This window comes from Drosophila ficusphila, unplaced genomic scaffold (genome assembly GCF_018152265.1).
Source record: "Drosophila ficusphila isolate 14025-0441.05 unplaced genomic scaffold, ASM1815226v1 contig_412, whole genome shotgun sequence".
Lineage (NCBI taxonomy): Eukaryota > Metazoa > Arthropoda > Insecta > Diptera > Drosophilidae > Drosophila > Drosophila ficusphila.
The window spans coordinates 1,172,470-1,198,002 of record NW_025064326.1 but is presented as its reverse complement, the minus strand read 5'-3'; the positions used below and the strand labels follow the sequence as shown (position 1 = coordinate 1,198,002).

At 42.0% G+C, this 25,533-nt stretch overlaps 8 protein-coding genes across 17 annotated transcripts in view; 4 read left to right on the top strand and 4 right to left on the bottom strand.

Moving 5' to 3' along the window:
- Window positions 1-6,295: 6,295 nt before the first annotated feature.
- Window positions 6,296-7,968, bottom strand: LOC108091570 (tubulin-specific chaperone C). 3 transcript variants are annotated; one of them, XM_017190846.2, is made up of 2 exons: window positions 7,874-7,968; window positions 6,296-7,636 (listed from the first exon to the last, which is right to left on the bottom strand). In XM_017190846.2, the coding sequence occupies exon 2, from the start codon at window positions 7,620-7,622 to the stop codon at window positions 6,546-6,548; it is 1,077 nt and encodes a 358-aa protein (XP_017046335.1). In that variant the 5' UTR covers window positions 7,623-7,636; window positions 7,874-7,968; the 3' UTR covers window positions 6,296-6,545. The 3 variants fall into 3 exon arrangements, with proteins under 3 accessions (XP_017046335.1, XP_017046333.1, XP_017046334.1); XM_017190844.2 differs by having other exon boundaries at window positions 7,850-7,952; XM_017190845.2 differs by having other exon boundaries at window positions 7,707-7,920.
- A 447-nt stretch (window positions 7,969-8,415) lies between these two features.
- Window positions 8,416-9,584, top strand: LOC108091407 (C-type lectin domain family 4 member K). Its single transcript, XM_017190598.2, has one exon. The coding sequence runs from the start codon at window positions 8,422-8,424 to the stop codon at window positions 9,556-9,558; it is 1,137 nt and encodes a 378-aa protein (XP_017046087.1). The 5' UTR covers window positions 8,416-8,421; the 3' UTR covers window positions 9,559-9,584.
- On the bottom strand, window positions 9,582-18,497 carry LOC108091543 (nicotinate phosphoribosyltransferase). 7 transcript variants are annotated; one of them, XM_017190808.1, is made up of 12 exons: window positions 18,410-18,497; window positions 16,997-17,284; window positions 16,162-16,332; window positions 15,970-16,096; window positions 15,472-15,555; window positions 15,271-15,398; window positions 13,907-14,047; window positions 13,678-13,849; window positions 12,984-13,319; window positions 10,940-11,205; window positions 10,473-10,882; window positions 9,582-10,412 (listed from the first exon to the last, which is right to left on the bottom strand). In XM_017190808.1, the coding sequence occupies exons 2-12, from the start codon at window positions 17,088-17,090 to the stop codon at window positions 10,335-10,337; spliced, it is 2,007 nt and encodes a 668-aa protein (XP_017046297.1). In that variant the 5' UTR covers window positions 17,091-17,284; window positions 18,410-18,497; the 3' UTR covers window positions 9,582-10,334. The 7 variants fall into 7 exon arrangements, 6 of the variants coding, with proteins under 6 accessions (XP_017046297.1, XP_017046299.1, XP_017046298.1 ...); XM_017190810.2 differs by lacking the exon at window positions 18,410-18,497 and adding an exon at window positions 17,760-17,967; XM_017190809.2 differs by lacking the exon at window positions 18,410-18,497 and adding an exon at window positions 17,481-17,641.
- Window positions 18,498-18,719: 222 nt separating this feature from the next.
- LOC108091561 (putative tRNA pseudouridine synthase Pus10) lies at window positions 18,720-20,423 on the bottom strand. The gene is made up of 2 exons (XM_017190833.1): window positions 20,287-20,423; window positions 18,720-20,222 (listed from the first exon to the last, which is right to left on the bottom strand). The coding sequence occupies exons 1-2, from the start codon at window positions 20,404-20,406 to the stop codon at window positions 18,840-18,842; spliced, it is 1,503 nt and encodes a 500-aa protein (XP_017046322.1). The 5' UTR covers window positions 20,407-20,423; the 3' UTR covers window positions 18,720-18,839.
- Window positions 20,247-21,235, top strand: LOC108091562 (NADH dehydrogenase [ubiquinone] iron-sulfur protein 5). 2 transcript variants are annotated; one of them, XM_017190835.1, is made up of 3 exons: window positions 20,247-20,337; window positions 20,784-21,001; window positions 21,065-21,235. In XM_017190835.1, the coding sequence occupies exons 2-3, from the start codon at window positions 20,789-20,791 to the stop codon at window positions 21,155-21,157; spliced, it is 306 nt and encodes a 101-aa protein (XP_017046324.1). In that variant the 5' UTR covers window positions 20,247-20,337; window positions 20,784-20,788; the 3' UTR covers window positions 21,158-21,235. The 2 variants fall into 2 exon arrangements, with proteins under 2 accessions (XP_017046324.1, XP_017046323.1); XM_017190834.1 differs by lacking the exon at window positions 20,247-20,337 and adding an exon at window positions 20,458-20,584.
- Window positions 21,236-21,324: 89 nt separating this feature from the next.
- Window positions 21,325-22,759, top strand: LOC108091559 (U5 small nuclear ribonucleoprotein 40 kDa protein). Its single transcript, XM_017190831.1, is given in 4 exon segments — window positions 21,325-21,535; window positions 21,614-21,743; window positions 21,807-21,979; window positions 21,981-22,759. Coding segments are annotated over 4 exon segments (1,044 nt in total). The 5' UTR covers window positions 21,325-21,427; the 3' UTR covers window positions 22,614-22,759.
- A 176-nt stretch (window positions 22,760-22,935) lies between these two features.
- Window positions 22,936-23,861, bottom strand: LOC108091560 (vesicle transport protein SFT2C). The gene is made up of 2 exons (XM_017190832.1): window positions 23,600-23,861; window positions 22,936-23,484 (listed from the first exon to the last, which is right to left on the bottom strand). The coding sequence occupies exons 1-2, from the start codon at window positions 23,771-23,773 to the stop codon at window positions 23,053-23,055; spliced, it is 606 nt and encodes a 201-aa protein (XP_017046321.1). The 5' UTR covers window positions 23,774-23,861; the 3' UTR covers window positions 22,936-23,052.
- Window positions 23,862-24,352: 491 nt separating this feature from the next.
- LOC108091434 (protein split ends) overlaps window positions 24,353-25,533 on the top strand; it is a 62,701-nt gene continuing 61,520 nt past the window's right edge. Inside the window, 1 exon segment of the mRNA XM_017190627.2 lies at window positions 24,353-25,154. The gene's annotated coding sequence lies outside the window, so the exon portion shown is untranslated.

Genomic DNA, 25,533 nt, shown 5'->3' with positions numbered 1-25,533 from the left:
TTATGACATTGTAAGCGTCCGATAAGCAAATGTCACAGAGACGGAGTCCACAGCAGGGGTCAGAAAGGGGGAAAAGGGGTCAGGGAATGGGACAAAGTTGCAGTCGCCTTCTGCCATTTGTCATTTAAATTTTTGCGAAAGGCCAAGGAAAATAAAAATGGTTGTTCAACTGAAAGAGATTCTACACCGAACAAAATGCTGGGGAGGTATTACGTATTTTGGGTTTGTAAAAATGTACTCATATTAATTTCCTCAAAGCAAAGTTTGAATTTTTGTAATAAAAGACTCACATTCTTTTGTTGAAAAATAAACGGGAAGAATTGAATCTTTTGAGACTTTTTTTTAAGTGCAGCTGAATTTGCATCTCTCGCTGGAACTTCACAAGCGCCCCTGCAACCTTTCCTTCAGTTTTGGCTTTATCTTCGGGACTCGTTTCAGCTCCTCGAAACGAATAAAAAAAGTTGAAGTGAAAAAGTTAAGCAATTAACAAGCTGATAACTTTTTCGGGCCGACTTGCAGCTTTCGCTCGACTCATCTGAGTCTCTCCGAAATACCCTTGACTTCCCGGCTATATACCCACCAGATATATACCTCCCTGCTCTCGTGACTTTTCATTTACCGTTTGCATACAATTCGGTGTCAGTTTCGAGGTCAACCCTAGAGCCTGGGCCCCAAAGGCCCGATGATAACCCCGGAGGGCTAAGAGTTTTATGGTCCAAGGGTCGCCGACTCCGGCTCAAGCGGCGTATCCGGTTTTTATGTGCTCATGCGGCATAATTGCGGCCCGTAATTGGCCCGACAATTGCGCCGAATGCCAACGAAAATGGAAATGGAAATGCCTCGCTGCCCGCTTAAGTAGGATATCAGACTTCCTTTGTGCGAGTTTGTAAATACACGCGAAGATATAGCCTTATCGGGCTTTATGCAGCGAGATGTCAAACAATGGACGTGCAAATGGTCCTGCAGCTCTTAAAAAGGGCAATTAAAACGCAAACACATTAAGAGCTTGAGTGACTTTAAAGGTGCAATTATGCGTATTTTCATCATATATTTGATATGAAGATTGCACAACAGGAATCTTGCACAATGGTCAATGCCATTTAAAATACATACAAGCAATATTTCCAATAAATAAAGACAAAAAGCTTTAAGCTGTTTTATAGACTACAAAACCCTTTTCTACTATTAAATTTCTAGGGGAATATGCACGCCATTTGCGACATTCTTCCAGCTAATGCTAATGCACAATTCTCGGGAGTTTATAAACCAGATATAAAGAGGCGAACGGCAAGACAGTTGCGAAAAGATGGCCATCTTTATGCTGGGCCAAAAACTGACAGAAATAAAGTGAAGTTGGTCATAAATTTGCTTTTACGCCAAGATGACTTCATAAAGCGACAAATACGCAAAGCATAATGCCGAGTGCAGCCAACCCAAAAGTGGGGATAAGGAGGGGGTAGGGGGAGTCTATGGCGCTATATAGCAAAATTCTGGGGGAAAGAAGGGGTGCAAAGAGGCGCCGCAATGCAGACAACAAAAACTGTTGTGTTTTGTGTCTGGCCTGGCATTGTTGCTGCTGAAACTGTCGTCGTATCAAAGCAATTCTGGGGGTGAAGAAAATGGGTGGAAAATGGGCGAAGAATGGGGGAGGTGGGGCTCAGGAAGGGGCGGGAAAGTGGGGCAGGTTGCAAACGCCTGTCGCCGTTCCCAGACGCCGCTGATTTATAAGCTTGGCTCAGACTCCACCAAAGAAAGCCATCACCGAAAGGAATCATGCAAATGTGTGGGAATTGTACTTTGAACAGTACTTTTTGGAAACAAACCAAATTAAAAATTTTGTTCAAAAAAAACAGTATTATTAAAGTAAACTTGAGAGGAATAACCTTTTTAAGGATAAATACATATCACTAACTTTTCAAGTACTCACTTTCCAGTGTAGTGTGGGACAGGGAAATCAGGGGAAATATGGGATCCTGGCAGATAAGAGAGAGGCAGGCTGGGGGCTTGGAGGTAAAGCCCGAAAGCTGAGGTGCTGCCACGCGCATTTTTCCGATTTTGCATTGCATACTTTTTGGCTGAACGCGTCGGAGAAAGTGGGGAAAGCGGAGGGAAGGAAGAAAGGGGCCGCAAGAGCAGGGAATGTCTCGATTTTTTACTTTGAACACAAATATTGAACGTTTACATTACTCCCATCGCCTGCCCCCTCCTCCATCCCCCTCCACTCCGCCTTTGAATGCCACGCATGAAAGCGTTGCAAGTCAGCAACGCGAACGAAGAGAAATGGCCAAAACGAGCAAAGCACAACGAAAATGGCAAGCAGCAGCGGCTACAAAAATAATAAAAAAAACCGGAGTAAGGGAGCCAGCCAAAAGATAGCAATGCACTTGGGGAAAACATTCAATTAAGATGCATTTAAGTGAAGTTGGTTTCTTGTTTTCGTAGTTATGGTAATTATGTAGAATTACAAGCGGAGTCAATGGATTTCATTCTAGGCATCACCTATTACCTTTTGTATTTTTTTAAGCATCTACTTCAGCCTCGTTATAATTAAATTACATTTCTCTCCGTGTAAGATCGGAGTGCGGAAAGCGAGCACGGATTTGCAAGAGGAAGCTTGACGGGAACACGGAAAGGAAAAGAGACAGGAACAGGGACAAGGAGAGAGACAACAACAGAGCAGCTTACAAGCGCATTTCGATTATTGTTGATGTAATCATAATTTTTCATTTCCAAAGTAAACGATACCGTTCCAGCCCCCCTTCCATCCCCCTTGCAACCCCCTTCCAAACCTCTTCCACTCCCCTTCACCATTCCCTTGTTCAACGCATAAAGAATCGACGAGAATTAAACGAACTTTTCATTTATTTACACGAGAAGCATGAGAAACGCGTTTTAAACGCGCATCGCGTCGATGATTTAAGTAAACAAACAGCAGGCAAACTGAAAGAATTTCTCTCGACGAAGAATAACATACTCTAAGAAATTCAAATAAATTCAAATAGTTTGTATCACTTCTTGTCACAAGCAAAGTTATGGTGGTTGAGTAAAAATTAAAATATATTGAACAAAATAGACAAGACTTCAATGGAAACCCCAAAAGCACATTACTTCATAACCGAAAGAGGAACCTGCCAAATAACTCATAAGGAATCTAGCCGCCAGAGATGGGAACCCCCTGTTTGTAGGGTAGAACGAAACCCACAGCCGTCGGGGGCGCATGCCACACAGTGGGCGGGGCAGGATGACAAGCCTGGCAGAGATTTTCGGTTTGGATCCGACTGCGGTCGCGAGGAGGCTGGATTGTGGGGGCTCCGGGTGTGAAAGGGGAGGACTGCCGGCTGTCTTGCATCATTAATTACAATTTGAGCTGCACACGCGGAGCGGAGCGGAGTTCGCGTTCCAAGGGAGTTTGCAGCACGCGGGGGGTGCGGAAAAATCGAGACAAGCTGCGAATAAAAAAGGCCAGCAGGAAGCGTTACATAACCCAATCCTGGACAGTTCGCCCAGGAGCCTACCATTGCGATATATATTGCCATATATACACACATCTCCGACACTCTGTGGCTGCGCTGACATTTTAATTGCACTGCATGACTCCCTTAATTCGCTTAATTAATCAACATTTTTTCGCTTATCAATATCGCAAAGAGTTTTTAAGGGTTTCCGTTGAGAAATCGCTGTAAAAATGGCAGAGGCAATTTAATAATTTGTCTGTCACTGGCAATAAGAATTCGTATTTTAGATCAATATAAAAACTTGTTGGCTCACGTGGCGTATGATTGATATTTTTTTTAATTCCCTAGCTCGCAGTTTACTGCAAATTGTAAAAATGTTGGCGTGAATTCCTGATATTACACCAAGACATTAGGCTAACCTCTTGTGATTTTAGGCAACTGTAGATGTGCTGCTGCCCAACTAAATGCGTAAATTAGCAACAGCTGAGCCATAAAATCCGCACACAAAGGCTTTTGCGGATTGCATGTGGGGCTGAGGTCAAAGTTGAGTGGGCAAGGGGCGAGTGGGGGAAAGGGGGTCTAAGGCGAAGGTAACGCGGGTCGGTAATTTTGCAGTAATTGAAACCATCAAAGCACGGTCAGTGGCACTGCGTGTGGGTGCGAGAGGGACGGGCAATTACGGGCAGTGCGATAATATTAATGTGGAGGCGGTCACCATTGTTGGAGTCTCGGCCTTATCGCAAATGCGGCGAATATTATCTGCGATAATGAGAAAACTAATTGTGAGCTATGCAAATGTGGCAGCTCCAGATACCAGATGCACCTGTTCGAGTTTGTGTGTGTAGCTGTAGGTGTGTCACAGGTGTGTGTGTGACTGGAATTGCCAACACCGTTCAAGTGAGAAAGCAATTAGATTTGATAGTTTATCGGGGCCCATTTGAATAAACGGAAATTGCATCTGCAACAAGCACAAAAGGCCTAAAGCTCGCAGATCTTTTAAGCTCTCAAAATATTTTTCTTAATATGTGTATATTTTATTTTTATTCATTTTCAATTGAATTGCAGGAAATTGACAAATCATCTGAAATCCATTCCCTTATCCCTTGGATAATGTACATATTTTGCACCTTTCATTTTCTCTTATTAAACCATTTTCTTTAAGAGCAGAAGTTATGACAGCTCATTACATCTCGCAGCATTTCTGTTACTCATGTAATTCGCAGTTCAATTGCCTGCTAATATGGGATGTCGATAGTGTCAGACACACATGTCTCATCTCTTCCTCTTCTTAAGCCATATATATGGAGATGTACCCCCAACTTCCGCATGTAACTCGAATTCGTTAATTATTTTGACAGTCGGCCATGTTCACAGCCGCAAAAGTCAACGGTAAGAGAATTGAGGGAGAGAATTGGAGAGAGATAAACCGTTAGGAAATACGACTAACGAATGCACTTCATAAAACCATAATGAAATATAAAGCAAAATAGTATTATTTCTGAAAATGTTTTTATGATAAATATCTGATACAGTATAGAACAAGAAAGGAAGCTAGCTTCGGCAAGCCGAAGCTCATATACCCTTGCAGTCATCAAACATTTCGAACAGAATACACAGAGGCTAAACTACATCGAAGCTACGACGACTTTTCTATTAACTTTCCATATTTTTGACTATTGTTCATATGGCAGCTATATGATATAGTCGTCTGATTTTGATAAAATTTAATTTGTTATTCAAAAGTCGTTAGAAAACTCTTTATTCCAAAAATCATGATTTTCTGAAGAGAAGTAACGATGTTATCATTTTATTTCCGTTAAAACTATATAGATTTTTCGATCTTTCCTATGGCAGCTATGAGATATCGTTGTCCGATTTTTATGAAACTTTTTTCTCAATATAAGAGTTGTTAAAAAAATTGATATTCAAAAAATCATGCTCATGGGATAAAAAACAAGGATGTTATCAATTTATTTCCATTATTTTATATATATATTTTTGAGGTCTCCTATGGCAGCTATATGATAGAGTTATCCGATTTTGATAAAATTTAATCCGAAATTCAATAGTAGTTAGAAAACCCCATCTGGAAGAATTCAAGTCGATCTGATCAAAAACAAAGGAGTTAGAATTTTTTATTTTATTCTCTCGTATAGGAGATATCCGATATAGTCGGCCGATCCGGCTCGTTCCGACTTATATACTGCGTGCAATAGCTACACAACTTTTGTGAAAGTTTCAGCAAGATAGCTTTAAAACTGAGAGACTAGTTTACATAGAAACAGACAGACGGACAGACGGACAGACGGACAGACGGACCGACGGACAGACGGACCGACGGACAGACGTACATACATATTTCGATTCAGATGGTGATGCTGATCAAGAATATATATACTTTATGGGGTCTAAGGTGTCTCCTTCACTGCGTTGCAAACTTCTGACTGAAATTATAATACCCTTTTGCTCTGCAAGGGTATAAAAATGGAATTATTAGTCTGCAGTTCCACTTTATTTTCTCCGAATTTGAGTAGCTCTCCATGCGGTCGAACCTGTTGAGTATGCTGAGTGCCCTCGTCAATATGCGGACACCGAAGGTAACGACTTGAGAGGTTCTGTTGTGGCCACATGAAACTTGCATGAGTCCTGACGGCTTCCCTTTCCGTAATTTGTGCGGCTGCCACAGCCATTTTGGTCAACCTCTGATTACGCCACATCCGAAATGGACATGTCAAATTAGCTGGGACGTATAAACAAGAACAGATACATACGTATATAGCTGTCGAACATGTCAAACTTTAAGTTCTTCCACCCGAATTGTCTGAAATTCGACCCAAGTCATACTTTTAACTTTATAATTATTTCAAAAATATGAGTTTTTTAACCTTAAAAACCTGCTTTAAATTTCCACGAAGACCTAACTGCCTATTTTTAGTTACATTGGTTATTTATTCAAACGCTTAATGCTATTTACACAGATCGATATATTTTAGGCCCAGTAGTTGGGGGCCTCAGCAGCATTTCCCAGAGCAGCCAGCCCAGGACGAATCCGTAGGCGAGCCAACCGAGGAGCAGCCGCCGATGCCGCCACTAAATGATGGAAATATCCTTGTTCGTATTGCCATCCTGTTTGTGGCCATTGTTGTTGTTATTGGCGACGAAGTCCCGCCGCAAGGCGTTCCAATTTGGATCGGGGTGGTCCTTAAGAAGGCTCCAATTGGGCGAAGGGACATCCGGCGATAGCCAGTTGAAATCGGCTACATCTGTGTAGTTGTTTTGCGACTTATTTAGCCCAGAAGCCAGATAATCGGCCTCTAGTTCAGGATAGTCGTAGTTAAACTCCCCGATCTCGATGTCCTTGCAATCCTCAATAATGGCGCGGCAGGTGACATGCAGATATATGCGAACAACGCCGGATGAGTGCAGCCTTAGCTGCTGACAGGCAACGGAGAGGGTGCACTTCTCCAGGTTCTCGGCGAAGAAGGACCGTGCGATGGGACCGCAAAGCAGGGTGCACTGCGAGGCTTTGGAAACCTGCACGGAGCCCGGATGTCCTTGCAGCTCAACCAAACAGTGGCTTATATTCGAGATGGTTATATCCTGACCGTTAACTTGGCTGGAATCCAGGACTACGTGCTCCTTCCTTCGATTGGCTATTGTCCAGCTGAAGTTGGAGCCAGGTTTTTCGGGGACTTTGCTGGATTTCGCATCGACTGCATCCTTATTTGCTGTTGACTTCTGCTTGCTGGCTGTCTTTTTGCCACTGAAACCGAACTTCTTCTTGGGCATCAGGCGTTGGCGGGTTTCATCGCTGGCGGAAGTCAGGGTGTTCAGGATATTCTGACACGATTTGATCTTAAAATCGGAGAGGAACATTGTGGAGGCGGTGAGGTATCGCTGCAGTTCCTGGATCTGCAGGGTTATATCCGCAAACTGCCGACCTAAATCAGTGGGCGGGGCATCTCCACATTGTATATCCTTCAGCCGCTGTTCTATGTCGATGGTTCTCTGCCCAAAAGTCTGGGAGAAGTAGTCGACGCCCTCGTTTTGCACCGATTCCTTGGAACGCTGCTCCGATTTGACATCCAAATAGTTTTGCCTGTCTTTGTTCCTTTTGTTCAGTCGCTCGAGGATTTGATCCTTGCGATTTTCCGAATCGCCCTCCATGTTCTGTCTATGAGCTGGAGAAGATAAATCTGGTTAAAAATCAATTTTCTGGAATAGAACTGCTTTTTTGGCCCAATGAATCACAGTTGTTGTTTTTTTTCTTGGCAAGTTGCGCAGCTGCAGGAAAATTCGGAAAAAGTGAGGCTCTGCCTCGTGGAAACCTCCTTATGCTTGATGATTAGAGTGTACACTTTCCAAAACTTTATTAGTTTGTTTTTATTTATTACCCTTTTATTTAATTTTTTATTTACTTTGTGCAGCTGCTCACAGTGTTTCTTAATTTATGTGAACGGCAAATAAATAGGTAGTAAGCAAAACCATTTGTAACCTAGCAATCTGGCAACGCTAATGTGAATGCCAAAGACAAAGAAGAAGCAGTTTCGCGCCAAATATGCATTTTAAAAAGCTGAACGGTGTTTCGTTTGAATATTGATCAACTGAAGTTTTGATTTAAAATATTAATTTGTTGGTGTTACATTTTTAGCAAAAAGTACAAATTCATGATTTCGATACGTGCAAAAAGTACAAATTCATGATTTCGATATGTCTGTTAATGCTTTTTTACATAAATGCCTGAATGCTTAAAAATATTTTTATTTTTGTGGATTGACTACATACCACATTTATTTATTTGATAAGCCAACGAGAGTAATTCCATCAGAACTCTTTGTTGATAAATGCGGTGCTATTTTTTTCGCTTTATCAGCTCCACTAAAAGCGCGATTCAAAAGCTAGCAAAAATCTGCGATCAGTTCTCTTTTGTTCCTCGCCTTTTCCGGTTATATTTAATACTTTCAGTATGTTCGGGCACCGAATCCTTGTTCTGTACACCTTCATTGTGTGTATTCTGTATTCATCCCATTCGGAAACCCACAATAATGACCGATCCGTGTGTCTACTGCAAGATCCGCCAAACCAGTGCGGCGAGTTCTGCCTTTCAGTGCTAGAACCCCTTCTCAGTCACATCGCCAAGCACCAGGAGCAGTGGAGTGCCTCGGATGCCCTGAAGGGCAACGAAACCCAAGCAAAGCTAGACAGGATACAGACCACGGTAGAGAGTCAATCGACATCCCTTGGAGAAACTTTGGAAAAGGTCCTAGCCCACGACTTCAAGGAGAGACTGGCTAGAATGGAAGCTCAGCAGGCAGACAAGCACAACACAACGGGATCCGAACTAAAAGAGTTGATCAGTCTAGTAAAGGAACAAAAACCCATGCAGGAAGCCCTAAGAAACCTTGTACCAGAGAACCTGGCGGAAAGCCTTTCGTCTCTACAGGAAACTGTTAAAAAAATTCCGAAGGACTTTCAACAAGATCTAAACCGGACGGAGCAACATCAAACAGACTTAAACAACAAGATGGAAAGTCTACAGCAAGCGCTAGAAACGAAAATGGAAAGTTTCCATCCTTCCTTGGATGAAATGAAAAAGAAAATATCAGAAGACTTCGAAGGAAGACTAGCTAATATTGAAAAGCAGCAGAAGGCAATACAGAACAGGATGGAGGCCCAACAAGCTGAACTTGAGAAAAGCCTATCCAGAATATTATTCAAAGTTACTTTCCCGAACTTCAAGCTAATCGGCTCTAGATACTTCTACATTGCGCGCTCAGAGAACTTGCGTTGGGACAATGCTGCAAAGACGTGTCGCGAAATGGGAGGCTATCTAGCATCCTTTAAGGATCAAACGGAACTGGATGCTATTGTTAAAAGGCTCGACAATGAACGTTATTGGCTGAGCATCAACGACCGGGAGAACCATGGGGATTACGTAACCGATGCCACTGGAAAGAGTGCTCAATTTTTAAGGTGGCACTCAGGAGAACCTAACAACGCGGAAAACAATGAACACTGCGTGGAACTTCGGGAAGGCGCCATGAACGACATCCCGTGCTACATGGAGCTAAGATTTATTTGCCAGGCTGGCGATGAAGTTTAACTGATTAAAAAGCAAACGCAAGCTTCCCTGCTTTCTTTACTTTTTATTTTCGATCAAAACTACAGGCAAACATTTTTAAGAAGCGGTCTTTTTGAAGTGGCGGTGTTTGTGTGGAGTATATTGCTTTTTGGCTTACAAATATCCTGTTGAACATATTTACAATTGAATTTAGTTAGATACATAAACGTAGTATGTAAAGTTATATATTTATATATTGAGGTGTGTGCTTGATGTGTGCCCTAATGCGTGCAAATGTCCTAAAAAGCATTTGTACTTCTACATTCATCCTTCGTTAGCAACTCTTCAACACTTAAGTACTACAAAAATATTAAACACTTCTTCCTTGCTTTGAAATCCTGGCTTAATATTTGGTTGATCTTAGTTACTTGTTTTTGGGCTTTCACTGCATCCTGATTCTGTTTCTGTTTCCGGTTCCGGCTCCGCTTCTCGTTTAAGGCACATGACACATTCCTGAATATGATGTGCGTTTTATATAGCAGTAGATATTAGAAATAACACTTTAAAACTATTGACTACACAATGATTTGAAATTCGCTTGCTAGTTCGCGCTGGAATTTGTGTTCCATGTTCTGGGAAATATTCGTGGGACTGAACAAATTCCAATTCTATAATGCATATGACCAGCAAATGACTAAAATATCAACCAAGACCCCGAAGGGCGCGGCCAACAAAAAGTTGTACACCAAATAAAAGTTAATTTCTCGGAAATGTTGTCGCGCATCTGCACATAGATCGTGAGATCCTCCTTATATAGATCATGAGAGCTCGCCGATGGGAGCGTTCTGCAGCCACAGGTCGTGTATGAAGTTGTACAGATTATCGCTGACGGCGACCTGTGGGCGATTACATTGATTTTAGGCTTAAGCACAATAGTCATTGGAGTGACTCCTTACCTTGTAGGGCGTTGGGTTGAGCGTGCGCTTGTGGTCGTTCCGCAGCGTCTTCAGTGAGATTTGCACCTTCTCGCGCACCTGCTCCAAGGTGGGCAGCTGCTGGCAGATCTTGCCCGACTTCCAGTACACCTTGTAGAGCGACTCCACGTGCGAGGGTATCACGTAGGCGCGCTTCGACTCCTGGAAGGGGTGGCGGCACAGGACCTTCTGGCCGACCGCTGGCGGAGGCTCCGACACCTTCTGCAGCAGGTCGATCAGGGCGTGGCCGTCGGCGCTGTACAGCCGGTAGGCATTCTTGTTGCCCGGCATGGTCACCTTCTCCACGTCCTGGCTCAGCTTGATCCGTGGCTGGCCGTTGATCTCCACCAGCTTGTACACACAGCCCAGGGCCGGCTGGCGCTGGCAGGTAACTGGAGAGGCGACTCAATTAAAAATCATCCATCACCCACTGCATTCCAACAACTCACCCAAATGCGTGCCAATGCCAAAGCAGTCGATCTTGTGGCCCTGCTCGTTCAGACTCAGTATTGTGTCCTCGTTGATGTCGTTCGACGCCACGATGGTCAGCTTGTTGAACCACGGAACCTTGAACCGCTCCGCCACCTTCTCGAAGGTCTCCCGCGCCAGGCAGGATAGGTAGGCCAGGTCCCCGGAGTCGATCCGGATGCCCAATGCGTGGTAGCCCAGATCGTTCAGCGCCAAAGCCACGGCACTGAAATTCAGCAGGCCACTCCTAGGGAAAATACAAATTGTTCGCAATATTCAGTAATCACGTTTTCGGCCTCCATTAAGTGCTGCTTTGTTTTGGTTTTCAATTCAACAAAAATATTCTCTCATTGCTATACAATACTTGGTTCTTTGCCACTAGGTTTAAAGCGAAAGTTACACAAAAACAACTGTTTCGAAAGTGAGGTGGAGCTAAAAAACGTGGTGGAGAACCCAAATGGATTCCTTTGGTTTGCAAGTGCGGCTCTTTGTGTTTGAAAATTCAGCCTGGGAAAATTTATCATTTTCTTGTTACGGAGCAGCACAAAATGTCGAAGATTTTCGGTTTTCTTTTTAAGCCATGCAGTGTGCTCTCTCGGACGCTTTTTATTTTAATTATATACAGGTTATATAACTAACGAAAATATATTTTTGAAAAATATCAAAAAACATTTGTTGGTTGGAAAAGAGTTTCAAAATTAATCTGTTAGAGAAATCGTTTAACAATACAAAACTGGGGGACGGAAAAACAAGAAAAGTCCGAAAAATGTTATAAAACTTAAGCAAAATCGTTTGTGAATTGGGGACAAGGACAATTAAAACAAGTTAAGTCAATGACAACATTAGGGTGAATCAGTGCATGTTTCTGTTTGAGTTGTTTGCTTTCATTAACAATATAGAAAACATTTGTAACTTTACTTTACTTTAAAGTATTCCATGAACCCTGAGGATTTTGTTACATATTTGTTACATCAATCCTCAGTAAATGAGCAAATGCGATCGATCATTAACAATTTCAATTTATGCACCTAGTTATGTGTGGAAAATAGGATCATTTATCATTTATGAATGAACTTTGTTTGTTTTGCCGTGGTTGCTGCTTTCGAGTGTGTGAGTATATGCCAAGTGATATTATAGTGTTGTTGTTGTTTATATCATGTTGTTGATTGTTCGGATTGTTGGGGTTTTCGTAACTTGAAGACGTGTTTTACATACCTCTGCCAAAATAGTGCCGGAAGTCATTTGTTTACTATGTTAGGTTCGTAAATTCTTTTCATTTTTGACTTTTTGTGGAGTTCTGATTCGAGTTCAATTAATGAGTTCGGGTTTACTTTGTTCACATTCACAATAAGGACGAAAAATGAAAGCATATTAAACGAATTTGACTAAAAAACGAAAAAAGGTAAAATGGAAATTAAGCGTGTTAGTAAAAGAGTGATACACAAAAAGTTAGGAAAGCAAAGGAGTAAAGCAAATAAATAAATGAAATAAATTGACTTCACCTGTTCTGGTTGAGTTTCATTGATTTAATCATTTGCCGGAATTCTTCCCAGTTACGGGGAATGACTTGAGAACCAATTTAGTAACACCAAAGCAGAGGACACATATGTATATATCAGCTTAAGTATACACATATATATGCATGTAAATGATGGTTATAATTTTAAATTTTGGAGCTAATGCTTATGTTTATTTTCACGATAACATGCAGCCTTTGATTAATAAAATAATAAAATATGCTCTTCATGGTGATAGATTAGTTAGAGCTAGCAAAAAGGTTTAGTTTTTGTCAGCTCCTTTTATGATATATAGAAGACAGAAAATAATGATAGCTTAAATTAACGGTAACGTTGAAAGAAAAGCTTTAAAACATCTGAAGAAAATGCGGATGTGAAATATGATTAGGTTGGTTAGCAATGAAAAGGATTTTAAGTAAAGAAATTATTTTTAACTTGTTTGACTCCTATTCAAATTTTTGGTTTTTCAAATTCTCATAATGGGTCTGTTTTTGATAACGACATTTACCTGAATGACTTCTCGACATATTTTGGTAGGTATGCCGTCCCATTGGACACTGTGGTTGTCTTTAAAGTTGCTGTGGTTGTTGCTGTTGCTGTCGTTGTTGTTGTTTTGCTGGTTTTTGTATCTTGTAAGTTTGTATCTGTCGGCGACCTACTGCCGTTCTGAGCAATGCCATTCTGAACGCCATTGGTCTTGGGCCCGTTTATTTGGCCATTACTCTGACCATTTTGATGGCCATTTGTTGATGGCTTTGGCTTTGGCTTTGGCTTTGGCGGACTGTTCTCGGACTTAATGTCACTGATAAGCTTGGGTTCTGTGTTGGCTTGTTTTGTTTCTCGGCTGTTGGATAATACTTTGGATTATTACTCAAACGAAAAACCAAATATAAAAGCTCACACTAAAAAACGATTGGGGTGTGGCAGAATGAACTCAAAAATTCATCATCTGTGTATGGGGATACTTTTTTAAGTTAGAGGCTGACTTGGTTAGCTGTTTTAATAGTTACTCTTGTTGGGTTTTTATCTGGCTGGTGCACGTCTCGAGAGTCTCAAATACAATACAAAATAGATCAAGGAAATCCATACTCAAAATAACACGGGTAAAATGGATAACTAGAGAGTTACGGGGTAACAACACAAACGAGGGAAAAACCGAAAACTAAAACCGTTCCGAGAGAATCTGCCTAGAAGCGAAATACCTCTTAACATCGTACGTATCGACAAGGGCCATGAATCCGTCGGGGAAAGCGATGGCGTAGGACACCATGGCAGCCAGTTCCCCCTCACTGGACTCCTCAGTGGACACGTCCAGGAGGTGCGACAGCATCGCCCGGTGCCTGATGGCGTGCTCCAGAAGATCCTCCATGATGCCTGTAAAATATTAGACCTTCAGTATGTTTTCTTTATGATTTAATTCCGATGACTCACCCGTTTGCTTGTGCTTGATGAGCCGGGTCTTCAGCTCTCCAATGCTGCTGAAACTAGTGATATATGCATGGGCATGGGTCCCCTTCACGGGGATGTTGAAGAGCTTGCCAGCCAGCACGTTGGAGGTGCCATCGAAGCCCCCTGGAAATGGCAATTAGCGAGAATACATGTACATGTCGGGAAACCTTAAGATAGAATGATCGGATGGGGCGAAGAACCCCAGGGAGCCGTGTTAAATAAATGACATTAAGACTGCAGAACAACCTTATTAAAGCCTTTCCAACTTTTAATGGTTCTGTGTCATTATTTTTCCTATTAGTAGTGGAAATTTCAACTATAAAAATTTCAATTTCCCAGCCCTTCCCTTTACTTCCTCACCTAAAAAACCTTGGAAGGAACCTTGACGCCAACTTGACGGCGTGAGTCACGCGCACACAAATCCATCCATTGATTTGAGGGGATAATACTGTACCGGGGATCCCAAACCCAACTTCCTTGTGGAACGCATTAAAAACTTTGAGCGCTGGTTTGCCAAACAAACGGAACCGAAAAAGTTACGATGTGTGAGCGCCAATTGAAAGGCTCCGCGGCAGAGGTTCCCGGGTTAGGATTCGCTGGGTACCTGGCACCGGTGTTCCATGTACATGGACACCCGACGTGGGCGTTGCGTGTGCCACCCACTTTTGGGATTTTACTGCTGCCGAGCGCATTTAGTTTAACACATAAACAAGAGTTCTTGAACTTTGTCGCAAGAGGAGAGGCAGCACGGGCGATGGTGGAGGAGGAGAAACGGAAGCCTTGATGAAGGCGGAAAATTACTCATAGTTCGGGGGGAGGGCCTTGAGAAATGGGAAAAATCGGAAATCAGAGTCAGCGGAGTCTTAGCTCCTGACAGTGACACGTGCTTTGCATGCATGCACATCATAAAAAGTCAGGCACAAAGCAATATGACTTTACCCCCTCCAATACGATCAATGCAAAGTATGATAGAGTGGCTTATAGACCACATGAATGCCCTACCCAAATATAATACAACAATGCTTATTACACTTATAAATAAGTAAAAGAATAAAATATTTCTATCTGTGGTACTAACAATTAAGTTTAGAGATTAACTCCTTAAAGTTGTCTTTATCCGAAACTATTGTTAAAGCTCCCCAAAAAGAAGTGACTCTGACTGAGTTGCCTGCCTGATCCATTCCCCCATTGTTTTAATTGATAATGAGCTGTCTGCATGCAATTTGGCAATGCCGAAAATGTTTATATCGCACACGGTTGACCTTACTTGTCACGGCTTTATAGAACTCCGCGGGTTCAGAGTGTGGGGCGTGTGAAAGTTCATATTTTATGGTGGTGCTCTGTACCTGTGTAGGAATATTTCGATGCGGATAGACCGCCATCTGGTCCCTGGGCACGACGCAGGCCGAATTCCAATAGTTTGACATGTTTGCCAGCTACCATGCGATAACGGGCTGCATTGGTGGCCATTAAACTGTTTTCGGGGGAGAGAATGGGAGCTATTAGGAAATTTCCAGATAACAGGGAAAAGTACACGTAATTCGTACCTGGCATAATTCACCAAGGTGAGAAGAGTCGTCTCCAGCAGCTGGACTATGATCAAAGGTCCCTCGATCTTAATAATGGGAACTCTGAAAATAGAAACAATTCATAAACATTTCATAAACAAGCTTAGCTTATCATAGCTGTTGGGAAATTACATAATTTCACGGTCTTCTTAGGGTCGGCCATTATTTTTTCAGATAGCATGCCTTCAACTGAACTTTTCATAACATGGAATATCTTTAGGCTTATCAACTGCAATGCTGACTTAAATAGGAATGATGGCTGCAATAACTATAAAGCCATTCAGAGATTAGGTATCTGCTGACTGTTTTGATGACTGCTTGAATACGCTTCTTTAAGAGTCATGATACATTTTTAAACTGAAGGATGCTTCATAACATATATACAATGTTGCATTAAATAACAAGGAAACTTAACTACACAACTATGTTTATTAAAGTAACCTATCTCCCCACTTTATGAAGGCCTTGCACACCCACCGTGGAAATGCTACTGTGCCCTCATCAATGGCATACAAGGTGACATCCCGCGCCGTCAAATTGCCGAGGTACTCGAAAAACTCGTGCTCAATGCCCTCGGGCAAGGTTTGCTTTAGGTATTCGATATCTGGAGGGAGTCCAATCAAATTGATTAACTAGAATAAATCAAAACATATAGATCCAAACACTCACCGCTTTGGGAATAGTGGAAGCTATCCAGGAACTTGAGGCACTCCTCCAGCCCGGCGAAAATCGTGAATTCACCATGGAATGGATTGTTGCGAAAGAACAGATCGAATACCGCCGTGTCATCGGTCTTATCGGACTTCCAGTATGCGTAGGCCATAGTTATTTGATACAAATCTGTAATATAATGAATAGATACATTTATTACTCCTCGATATAATCAAAGTATTGCAAATATCGAAACCACGAACAAGTACAATCAAACTGCAATAACTCTTGCTCTCAAGATTGTATAGGTTTCCAACATAACCATGTTTCCCTGTACATAGTAGCAAATATAAGATAAGATAACCTGGAAAGTCAATAGCTGATGGGGGCAATTAACGCTACCCAAATACAAAAACACGAGCACGCAAATGAAATGCAAATTCTTATCTAAGTGCAAAGACCTAAGATCGGGTTTTTTATTTATTTGCGCTCGTGTCTGCAATGACTAAAAATATGTGGGGTGTATATATAGAAAGGAATAAAAGCCGACACAAGCATCGCATAGCGCGCCAAATTGTCTCTGAGTAAATGTCAGCCGGCTTTAGGGATTTGGAAAACGACGGAAACCACTTATTTGAAACTTTGTAACTGTTTATACCAATTAATTTTAATTTTAATTCTTTGATTGCATTTATGAAGGAAACTCCCATGCATTACATAAATGACCCTGGAAAGTCGTTAATATAAATTAAAAATTTCCCAAAATAGCAGTTACCTATTAGCAGTTATCTGTTAGAAATTAAATTAATAGTTATTGCGACCATCTGTGGACAATAAATTATTTAGCAATTACCAGTTAGCAGGGGCTGGACAACTCCATTCTGATTCATCCGCCCGCGATCCATAAACTGGCCGCCCGCACTGCAGCTCAATTCACGGTCGTTCATTTTGTCGACGATCTGTGGAATCTCGCGCTATATGGGCTTTAGTTTTTCAAAATACCAGTTGGTTCGTAATTCTCTTTGGTAAGCTCACACGCGACTCTTTCGCTGGCAATTAATGTGCCAAATAAACAAATTAATTTATTGTTTTCGCTTGTTGGGTTATTTATACTGGGCGTTGAACTTTTGTATCTGTTAATCTGTAAAGGCAGAAATTGTTTTGCAATTGTCGCTGGAGGAGGATTGTAAATTGTTTCAACTCAAATGACGTAATAAGCGCGATGTTTTTTGAGCTCACGCTCAAAGTATTTATCATAAAAATGCAATTGAAACAATTGCTATTGAATGAGTTGTAAAGACTTTGAGATACCCGTTGGTTAGATTGTTTTTATTTACTTTTTATTTTGGATTGCCTAACATATTTACAGGATTTGTATTACTTTCTGAGATGTAGCTTATTTTATTCCAAAGTAAATATCCATTTATAAATATCCGTATTTATGCAGGTTTCTTTTGTTCACAACCACCGGGTAACGAAACTAAAACGCAAAATGACGAAAGTTTTGAAATGCTAATGAAACACACGCTAATTTGCATAGGGCACTAAAACCAGAGATTTATGTATTCCGGCGTTATCAATTAAAATGAGATAACGCGCTCAATGCTATTTTTTACTCGTGTGAAGATCACTTTTCCACGGGCCCAACTTTTCCGCTTGACTTTTGAAGTTGAAGTGAATTCGAAAATCGCAAAAGCGAGCGGGTAAACCGAAAGAGAGCAAAACACTCGGAGAAGAGAGCCGATGCAGATTTTTGTTTGGGAGAATTGTTGATTTTTGTTTTTGTGTTGCCATTGGCAGCCGGTTGGTTTGATTTATTCTGCCTTTTTCAGCTTCTTTTCGATTTAGTTGTTGTTTCTGATTATTGGCTAAAATGTTAGATTACACACAACGTGTTGCTGCATGTTGAAGGTTGCGTGAAGGTCGCGCAACACAGGCGCACACCACGCACACACAGATCCATACGGAAAAACAACCGAGAGTGGGGCGTTACTACCACCCTCCTCCCGAAAAAAGAAAGGCGTTGGCGAGGGCGGGAGAATTCTGTATGCACTTTCACTTTTTTGCGCACGCTTTAATTCATAATTTTAATTAGGCGGCGGGCGTTTTTTTGTACACCCACTAATAACAATAAGGTATTCTGTTTCAGAATTCAGAACGCGTTCTTATGTGTTTTTCTTATCAGCGGCTTAACAACACTTTTATAACGTTCACTAGAAAGTTTATTCAAAATATTTTCCGCCAAATACACGAAAAAGTAAATTACTTTTAATTCATTGAGCGAACGCTCGCGCACGTTCTTCTTCTTTTCCGTCAAACAGCTGATTGTGCTGTTATGTCTTGTCCAGTGCTGCGAAATTGGCTTTTCCCAATCTTTTTAGCTAAAAAGCGAAAGTTAATTTTTAAGTCTGAAAATTATAAACAAAATTTTATTTAAAAGAAAACAAAACTAAGAATTTATTAGGATTTTTAAAAAATCAAGTACATTTGCTCAACGGTCTTAATCTTATGTTAGTGCTGGAAAACGGGTCAAAATTTGGCGCCAATAAAATATTTTAAAAAACCTACACAGCATATTTTTTAAGATTCAAGGCATGGAAACCATTTATTGTAAAGCCACTGAGGATATTTTTAAACTTATGCGTATAGGCGCATACATTTATTAACACGTAAAACTTAACTTAAAGTTCAAATAGTTACTTTGCATGAATCGAGTTATCTACCTGGGGTGGCCAATCTAAATCGATGGCTACCACATCCAGTGCTTGAATGTCGATGGGTTTGCCTATGATAGAGGACAATGACGGCGAGGTCCTGCCAAATTCGCCATGAACCAGCTCCTTAATATACGTGCCCGCTTGAGTAACAATATCGATGACCAGAGCATGGTGATTTCCACGCTGCACTTTAGCCTTAACACTGTAAATCGTTCTGGGGCGCGTGTGCAAAGGGCGACGATGAAGGACTCGTATAGGTGTCTTTTGCTGAATGTCAAAACTCTGTGGGATTTGCAGTTTATTGAGTATCTCCACAGATACCGGTTCTTTAAGGACGCAGAGAGCGCGATAAAATTTCTTTTTCTGCTCCTCCCCAGTCTTAATGTGAGTAAGCTCTTCTCTGGCCACGACTTGCAGGTCGAGTATGGACACTTTTCCCGATGTATCAACAGCCTTTTCCATCTTGTGGGCTTGTGATGTGGTTAAGCTACTCCTTATGGCATTCGGTATTTCCAAAGCAAAGGGTCTGCCCTTTCCCAGACAGCGGACATCCACATCTTCCCTGCCACTCGACATAAAGGTGATTTTATCCCGGTTCTCTGTGAAGTGGGGACCCACGTGCCTGATGATGATCTCCTCGATACTGTCCTCCATTAGTCTTTGGCCGTTCAAAACCCAGGGAGTGTGTGATAGTTCCCTGCTCAACTTTCGATATCTTCCTGCCACGCAAATCAACGGACCCTGCAGGTCTATGGATGTGAGCTTCAGTGACTCCTCAACGCTTGAGCACGGTATCTGGAAATATTTCTCAAAGGTTTCCGCCCGTACTTTAGAAGGTTGGTATTGTTTCTCTAGTAATCCTCTCGAAATTTCAATTCGTTTCTGATACGCAGCCTTTGCGGGAAAAGCCTCCTTGTTTAGTTTCACTAGTTTCTCGACATCTTCTTGCTCCAGTTTGTGGGTGAGATCTATATTTATCATCAGGCCATTGGCGTCGTACTCCTTGTTCAACTTTTCACAGATAATCGGGTGAAGAATCAGCTTAACAGCTTCTTTAATAGGCACATCTGGGGGATTACTACCGTCTATAGCTGCTCCAAATTTTCTCTGCAAAGCAAACCACATGGCTAGTTGCCTCAACTGCAGGGTCATGGGCAAACATATTGCTAAAACGACTTTTTGGCAATCGTATTTGGCAAAATCTGAAGCCAAAATGCCGCCAAGAAGCTCCTTTTGGAATTCCTCTGAGAACAATCCCAAGCATGTAGCGCAAATGTCTAGGCGGGTCTTCTTAGCTGGTGGATCTTCAATCGGTATGAGCGCCTCTCCATTTTTTAAATTTTTTGTCACTTCTACGTCCAACTGGGCATTTAAAGTGTTATTTTAGCCAGTTTTTAACTGTCAACAAATTTAAACAAACACTCACCTTTCGGAAAGTTTCCTTGATGTCCTTGTATTCGGTGCCCCTGGCTTTCAGGTAACGCAGCTGACAAACCTCGCACACCCCGCAGGATCTCAAGTAATCCACTAAATCCTGGTTTTTCATGATTCCCCAGCAAAAGGCGATCAAATTTGTATAAACAAAACGTGCTGAGCGGTTTGCGCTCTATTCAACACCGTCAGCTGACAGCTGTCAAAAGCTCCTCGCGTTAATCAACACCGTAGCCAGGCGCAGATAAAAACACAAAAATATTGTTTTCATTGCGGATTGCCAGCAATTTAAGGTGTGAAATAAAGTTAAACCCCTTTACATATAAATGAGAAAATAAAGAGACATAGTTGAAATCGAATAAGTGAGATTAAAAGCTTTGAATTTTCCCTGAAACTCTTGTTTATGGTTACGTCACAACGCAAAGCGCCGAAAACTAAGACCGATGTCTACCACAAATTCTGTAATTTGTTATTGTTTTTTTTTTGTTCCAGACAAAATGTCGCTGACTCCCTTTTTGCGCCTGCCTTTGACCGATCTGACTGGTTGTTTGATTAACCACCAGACCTATGACAAATGCGGCAACTTTGAGATGAAGATGATGGAGTGCTTCGAGGCGTATGGCTTGGAGCGCGGAAAGATAAAGTGCGCCGATCTGATTTCCGATTTCCAGGAGTGTGTGGGCATGCAAAAGCAACTGTTGCGTTTCCACGTAGGTTTTCCCCTAGTTCATGAGATTAACAAGTTTTATTCGTGCCCATAATCTGCTTTTTAGGCTATGCGAAACGAGCGCTACAAGCAGTGGTTGAAGGGAGAGCGCAAGGGTGAGGAGTTCTTCGCGGACCCTCCTCGCGTGGACGCCTACTAATCTGGAATGCTTTATTCTTGGGTAATCGCATATTGTTTAGCCTCAAATTGTGTAAAAATAAAGAAATCTAATAATGAATTGTATTGGTCGATTTTTGGTAAACAGGGTTGTCATCTCCATTACATATGTAGTTTTTCAACACTATGAACTTGCTTTAGTATATTTTTGCAAGTCCTGCGGTATATTTGACTGTTGGGGTCACACTGCCGCACGGTTTGTTGTTCTGCTGAAAAATTAGATTTTCTTTAAATCAGAAGGAAAACAACAATAATGGGCACCAAAAGACCCAACAACAGTGTGGTTTTGGCCCAAGAGGCAAAGCGCAGCAAAAGTGACCTGGTGGCCTACACAAATAGGGACAAAGCCCTCCTTGAATCGGTAAGCGTGCTGGCAAGAAGAAGCACCAGCCAAATTTCAATATGAGTTTGGTTTAATTTATTTAATTATATTTCCCAGGGCGTGAGGCGTACCTCCAATCTTCAGGCACCCATTATGCAGCTGGAAGGGCACGAAGGCGAGATATTCACAGCGGAGTTCCATCCAGAGGGAGAGTTACTGCTATCCTCCGGTTTTGATAGGCAAATATGTACGTGAAATCGGTTTTCCTGAGGTCGGAGAGGCTTCTTTACCTCTATATTCATCATTTCAGACATCTGGCAGGTGTACGACGACTGCGAGAATGTGATGGCGATGTCGGGACACAGTGGCGCCGTGATGGAGGCACACTTCACGCCGGATGGCTCTCACATCTTCACCTGCTCCACGGACAAAACCCTTGCCATTTGGGACATAGTCACGGGGCAGCGACAGCGGCGCTTCAAGGGGGCACGGCAACTTCGTGAACAGCGTGCAGGGCTCACGAAGGGGTCAGCAGCTCCTTTGCTCGGGAAGCGACGATCGCACCATCAAGATCTGGGATGCCAGGAAGAAGCACGCCGCCCACACACTAGAGTCTCCCTTTCAGGTCACCGCAGTTTGCTTCGGCGACACTGGCGAACAGGTGATCAGTGGCGGGATCGACAACGAGCTCAAGATCTGGGACATACGCAAGCAGGCGGTTCTGCATCACCTGCGTGGGCACTCCGATACGATCACGGGAATGTCCTTGTCTCCTGAGGGAGACTTTGTGCTGACGAATGCCATGGACAACACATTAAGGGTGTGGGACGTGAGACCCTACGCCCCGGGCGAAAGATGTGTAAAGGTCTTCCAGGGCCATCAGCATAACTTTGAAAAGAATCTGCTGCGCTGCGCTTGGTCGCCGGGTAGCGACAAAATATCCTCGGGTTCCGCCGATCGACATGTCTACATCTGGGATGTGAATACCAGGAGAATCCTGTACAAACTGCCGGGACACAATGGCAGTGTGAATGCTGTGGACTTTAGCCCGAAAGAGCCGCTAATTCTGTCTGGATCCAGCGATAAGACCCTGTATCTGGGCGAGATCGAAGAATGACCGCATGCTACTCTGGCGGTTACTCCTTTGCAGCCCGAGTTACTTTTCCAGCGATTAAAAGGTCACAAGATCAATCTTTATCAGTAAAGCTGGTTGTATGTCAATAAATTTAAAAGTTCTTTAAATATAAGTAAATAAGAAAGGTATGGAACTTTTTACTAACTTCCTTAGTTAGCGAGAACAATTTCAACGTGGCAGAAACTTCTTTCTCCCCTTTAAAATTAAAAGTGATGTGCTCTTTATTACATACAAATTGCTGATTATGGGCCCAAGCAAATGTTGGTGACTCAGTGCGCAATTAAATGATTTCTACAACATGAACTTTAAATTTGAGAGGCGTTGTATCACAAATAAGTTTTATTTTGGATTGATCAATGATTTAAATAAGTTACTTTTCGTTGCTGCGGTGGTGAATTTGTTTTGTTAGCTTTTCCCCTTTCTAAACAGGCAACGCACTCGACGAGGCCGATACGCTAGTCTTGAAGAGTTGTCCAAAGAATTTTAGCCCCGTTGCTCCGCCGGGAACCATTCCCACAATCATGAAGAGCAAGGCAATTATCTGGGCCACCGCAAAAAGGACCGTAAATGCAGTGCTCTTAGCCACCAGGGCGCAGTATAAAGTTAGAAGCAGGCAGGAACTGTACGAAATGGAAGTGAGCAGTCTTGGTCTGGAGAACATCTGCTTTAAAAAAGACCCGAATCCGGACAGGAAGCAGAAGCTCAGGATAAAGAACAGGCTGCCGAGTGTGTAAAGCAGGGCGAACTTTCTGGCCTTAAGGATCAGTACGGGAATGTAGAATGTGGAAAGAGTCAGGCACAGTCCGCCCATGCCCAAACATGCCACGAAGCCCACGATTCGCTGCAGCCGGGACTGAAATAAAAATAGAAAGGATCTTAAATTAGCCCCCGAATAACAATAGTCCCACAATCGCCGTAGTACTTGCGTACTACTCTTGAGGTGGGTAGGTAAACCAATTTTAACGCACCAATTTTGGGCAGCACGAGTCCTGCGTATCCTTGAGCCAACTATTCGCCTCCGGGGGATCGGATTTCCTTGAGAAAAATGGAACCTTCAGCTGTGGCAGCTTTACGTTAAAACTTTTCTTCTGATCACTTTGCAGCAGCAAGTATTCATCCAAGTCTGATTTTAAGCTACTCATCTTTTAAGATTATTTTTGCTTTCCTATACTCTTATTTATTTATCTGTCGTGTAAGCAAAACAAAACAATCTGCTGGCCGCGATAACGATAGCGCACACAACTGGACAGAGTTGCCGACCTAGTTACTTTAAAGCTAAATCTGGCTAAGGTTCTATCTCAAAAACTTGGATAAACCTGAGAAGAACAGGCTTCAAAAAATCTATCATTAGCCAATCAAACATTTGTACTGCAATAAATTTAAAAATTGTTTTTGAGGTATCACTTTGAAATCGGGTGAAAACTGGTAAAATTCAGAAGTTCTGCAAGAGCACTCTTCGTGTCAAATACGTGATCCAATTGAAAATTTACGTTTTTGACCGCATTTGTACAGTGGCGCCCTCTAAAAATTTAGTTAGTTGCGTCACCCTCCACATAGACGAGTTTACTCCACCCGAGAAATGAACCAATGAGCTAGAGATGCGAATTTGCGTGGGAAAGCGGGTTTCTTAGCGGGAACCCGTAGCCAAGAGCGTTCGGTGTGAAATCGATTTCGCCGTCTGGTAACACCGGCTCAGCACGGTCACATTGTTTTGAAAATTTTTGAAGTGAACGGACCGCGCGGGTGTTTTGCGGGCGAGCAAAAAAAAAAAACAGCAGTACAACAACAGCGGCGGCGGGGCGATTAAGCGAAACGCCGCCAAAACACACACAGCAAAAAATTATTGTTATTATTATCTGAAAAAAGGAAAGTGCCCCCACCCCCTTCCCCTTCTCAGTGTGTGTAAGTGCGAATCGGCGTATCTCTGTGTGTGTTCGTGCGCGAGTGAGCTTGTGTGCGAAAATGCATTAATTACACCAACACCAAGGCAGATGCAGCAACAACAACGACAACAGCGGGAGAAAGAAGAGTTAACAGAAATCCAAATACAATAAAATACAAACAAAAACACAGGCGAAAAGCAAATGGAAATCGAGCAACAAAGCAATAAATGATAAAAATTTAATTTTTTTATTGTTTCCAATTCAATATTGTGATGCTTTTTCTGCCGAATGAAATTCGCAGGGAGTTCGCAGCAAAAGTTCACCCAAAAATCCCGAGTGCTTAAATACACAGCAAAGTAACAGAAAAATTCAACTAGCAAGAATAATTTAAAACAAATCGGTAAACTTTGGACTCGGATCGGATTTTTCGGTTCGGTACGCTAAAGAACTCAACGGGCGCGTCGTTTTCCTTTTTTGGAGGTTTTCGAAATAGCAGCAACACCAAAAGCTATTGCCGCAAAATAACAGCAAGTAAAATGCGCAAGTTTCGAATACAGTCCAAAACGGGTTTACAATAAAAACAAAACGAAGCCAGCCAAAAAGGATCCGATGATCAGCCAAGGAAAGCCGCTTCAATGGTGTAAGTATATCTTGAATTTTGTACTCCCAGAATAGTAAGGAAGCTTAACAAAATTAGAATATACATTTTTCAGTAAGGGCCAATAGGAAAATATTTAGTACAATTTGGTTTAGCCATTCATGTAAAAATTATTTTATTTTAAAGAAGTTTCCATACATTTGTAGAATTTCACACTACTATTCGTAATATACGAAATTATTCAAACTACTTTGTTTTTCATCGGGGAATTTTCAGTTGGTATTCCCAGAATTCACACTTTCATTTAAAAGTAACTCAATGAGAGCTCCTTTTATTTAAATATAGAGTTTCAGTTCAGGGAAAGATAATTTCTATAGTTTCGGAGAAAAATGCTGTATAATTAACGAATGTATTTTCCACA

Excerpts from the sequence above, each read along its gene's own strand:
- LOC108091543 (XM_017190808.1), bottom strand. The coding sequence starts at position 17,090 with ATGAACGACCGTGAATTGAGCTGCAGTGCGGGCGGCCAGTTTATGGAT. Across the intron at positions 16,333-16,996 it reads TGTCCAGCCCCTGCTAACTG|ATTTGTATCAAATAACTATG; the intron begins GTAATTGCTAAA and ends ATTATATTACAG. Across the intron at positions 10,413-10,472 it reads TCAACCCAACGCCCTACAAG|GTCGCCGTCAGCGATAATCT; the intron begins GTAAGGAGTCAC and ends AATCGCCCACAG.
- LOC108091562 (XM_017190835.1), top strand. The coding sequence starts at position 20,789 with ATGTCGCTGACTCCCTTTTTGCGCCTGCCTTTGACCGATCTGACTGGT. Across the intron at positions 21,002-21,064 it reads AGCAACTGTTGCGTTTCCAC|GCTATGCGAAACGAGCGCTA; the intron begins GTAGGTTTTCCC and ends TCTGCTTTTTAG.
- LOC108091561 (XM_017190833.1), bottom strand. The coding sequence starts at position 20,406 with ATGAAAAACCAGGATTTAGTGGATTACTTGAGATCCTGCGGGGTGTGC. Across the intron at positions 20,223-20,286 it reads TCAAGGAAACTTTCCGAAAG|TTGGACGTAGAAGTGACAAA; the intron begins GTGAGTGTTTGT and ends TTAAATGCCCAG.
- LOC108091407 (XM_017190598.2), top strand. The coding sequence starts at position 8,422 with ATGTTCGGGCACCGAATCCTTGTTCTGTACACCTTCATTGTGTGTATT.
- LOC108091560 (XM_017190832.1), bottom strand. The coding sequence starts at position 23,773 with ATGAGTAGCTTAAAATCAGACTTGGATGAATACTTGCTGCTGCAAAGT. Across the intron at positions 23,485-23,599 it reads ACTCGTGCTGCCCAAAATTG|TCCCGGCTGCAGCGAATCGT; the intron begins GTGCGTTAAAAT and ends TTTTTATTTCAG.
- LOC108091570 (XM_017190846.2), bottom strand. The coding sequence starts at position 7,622 with ATGGAGGGCGATTCGGAAAATCGCAAGGATCAAATCCTCGAGCGACTG.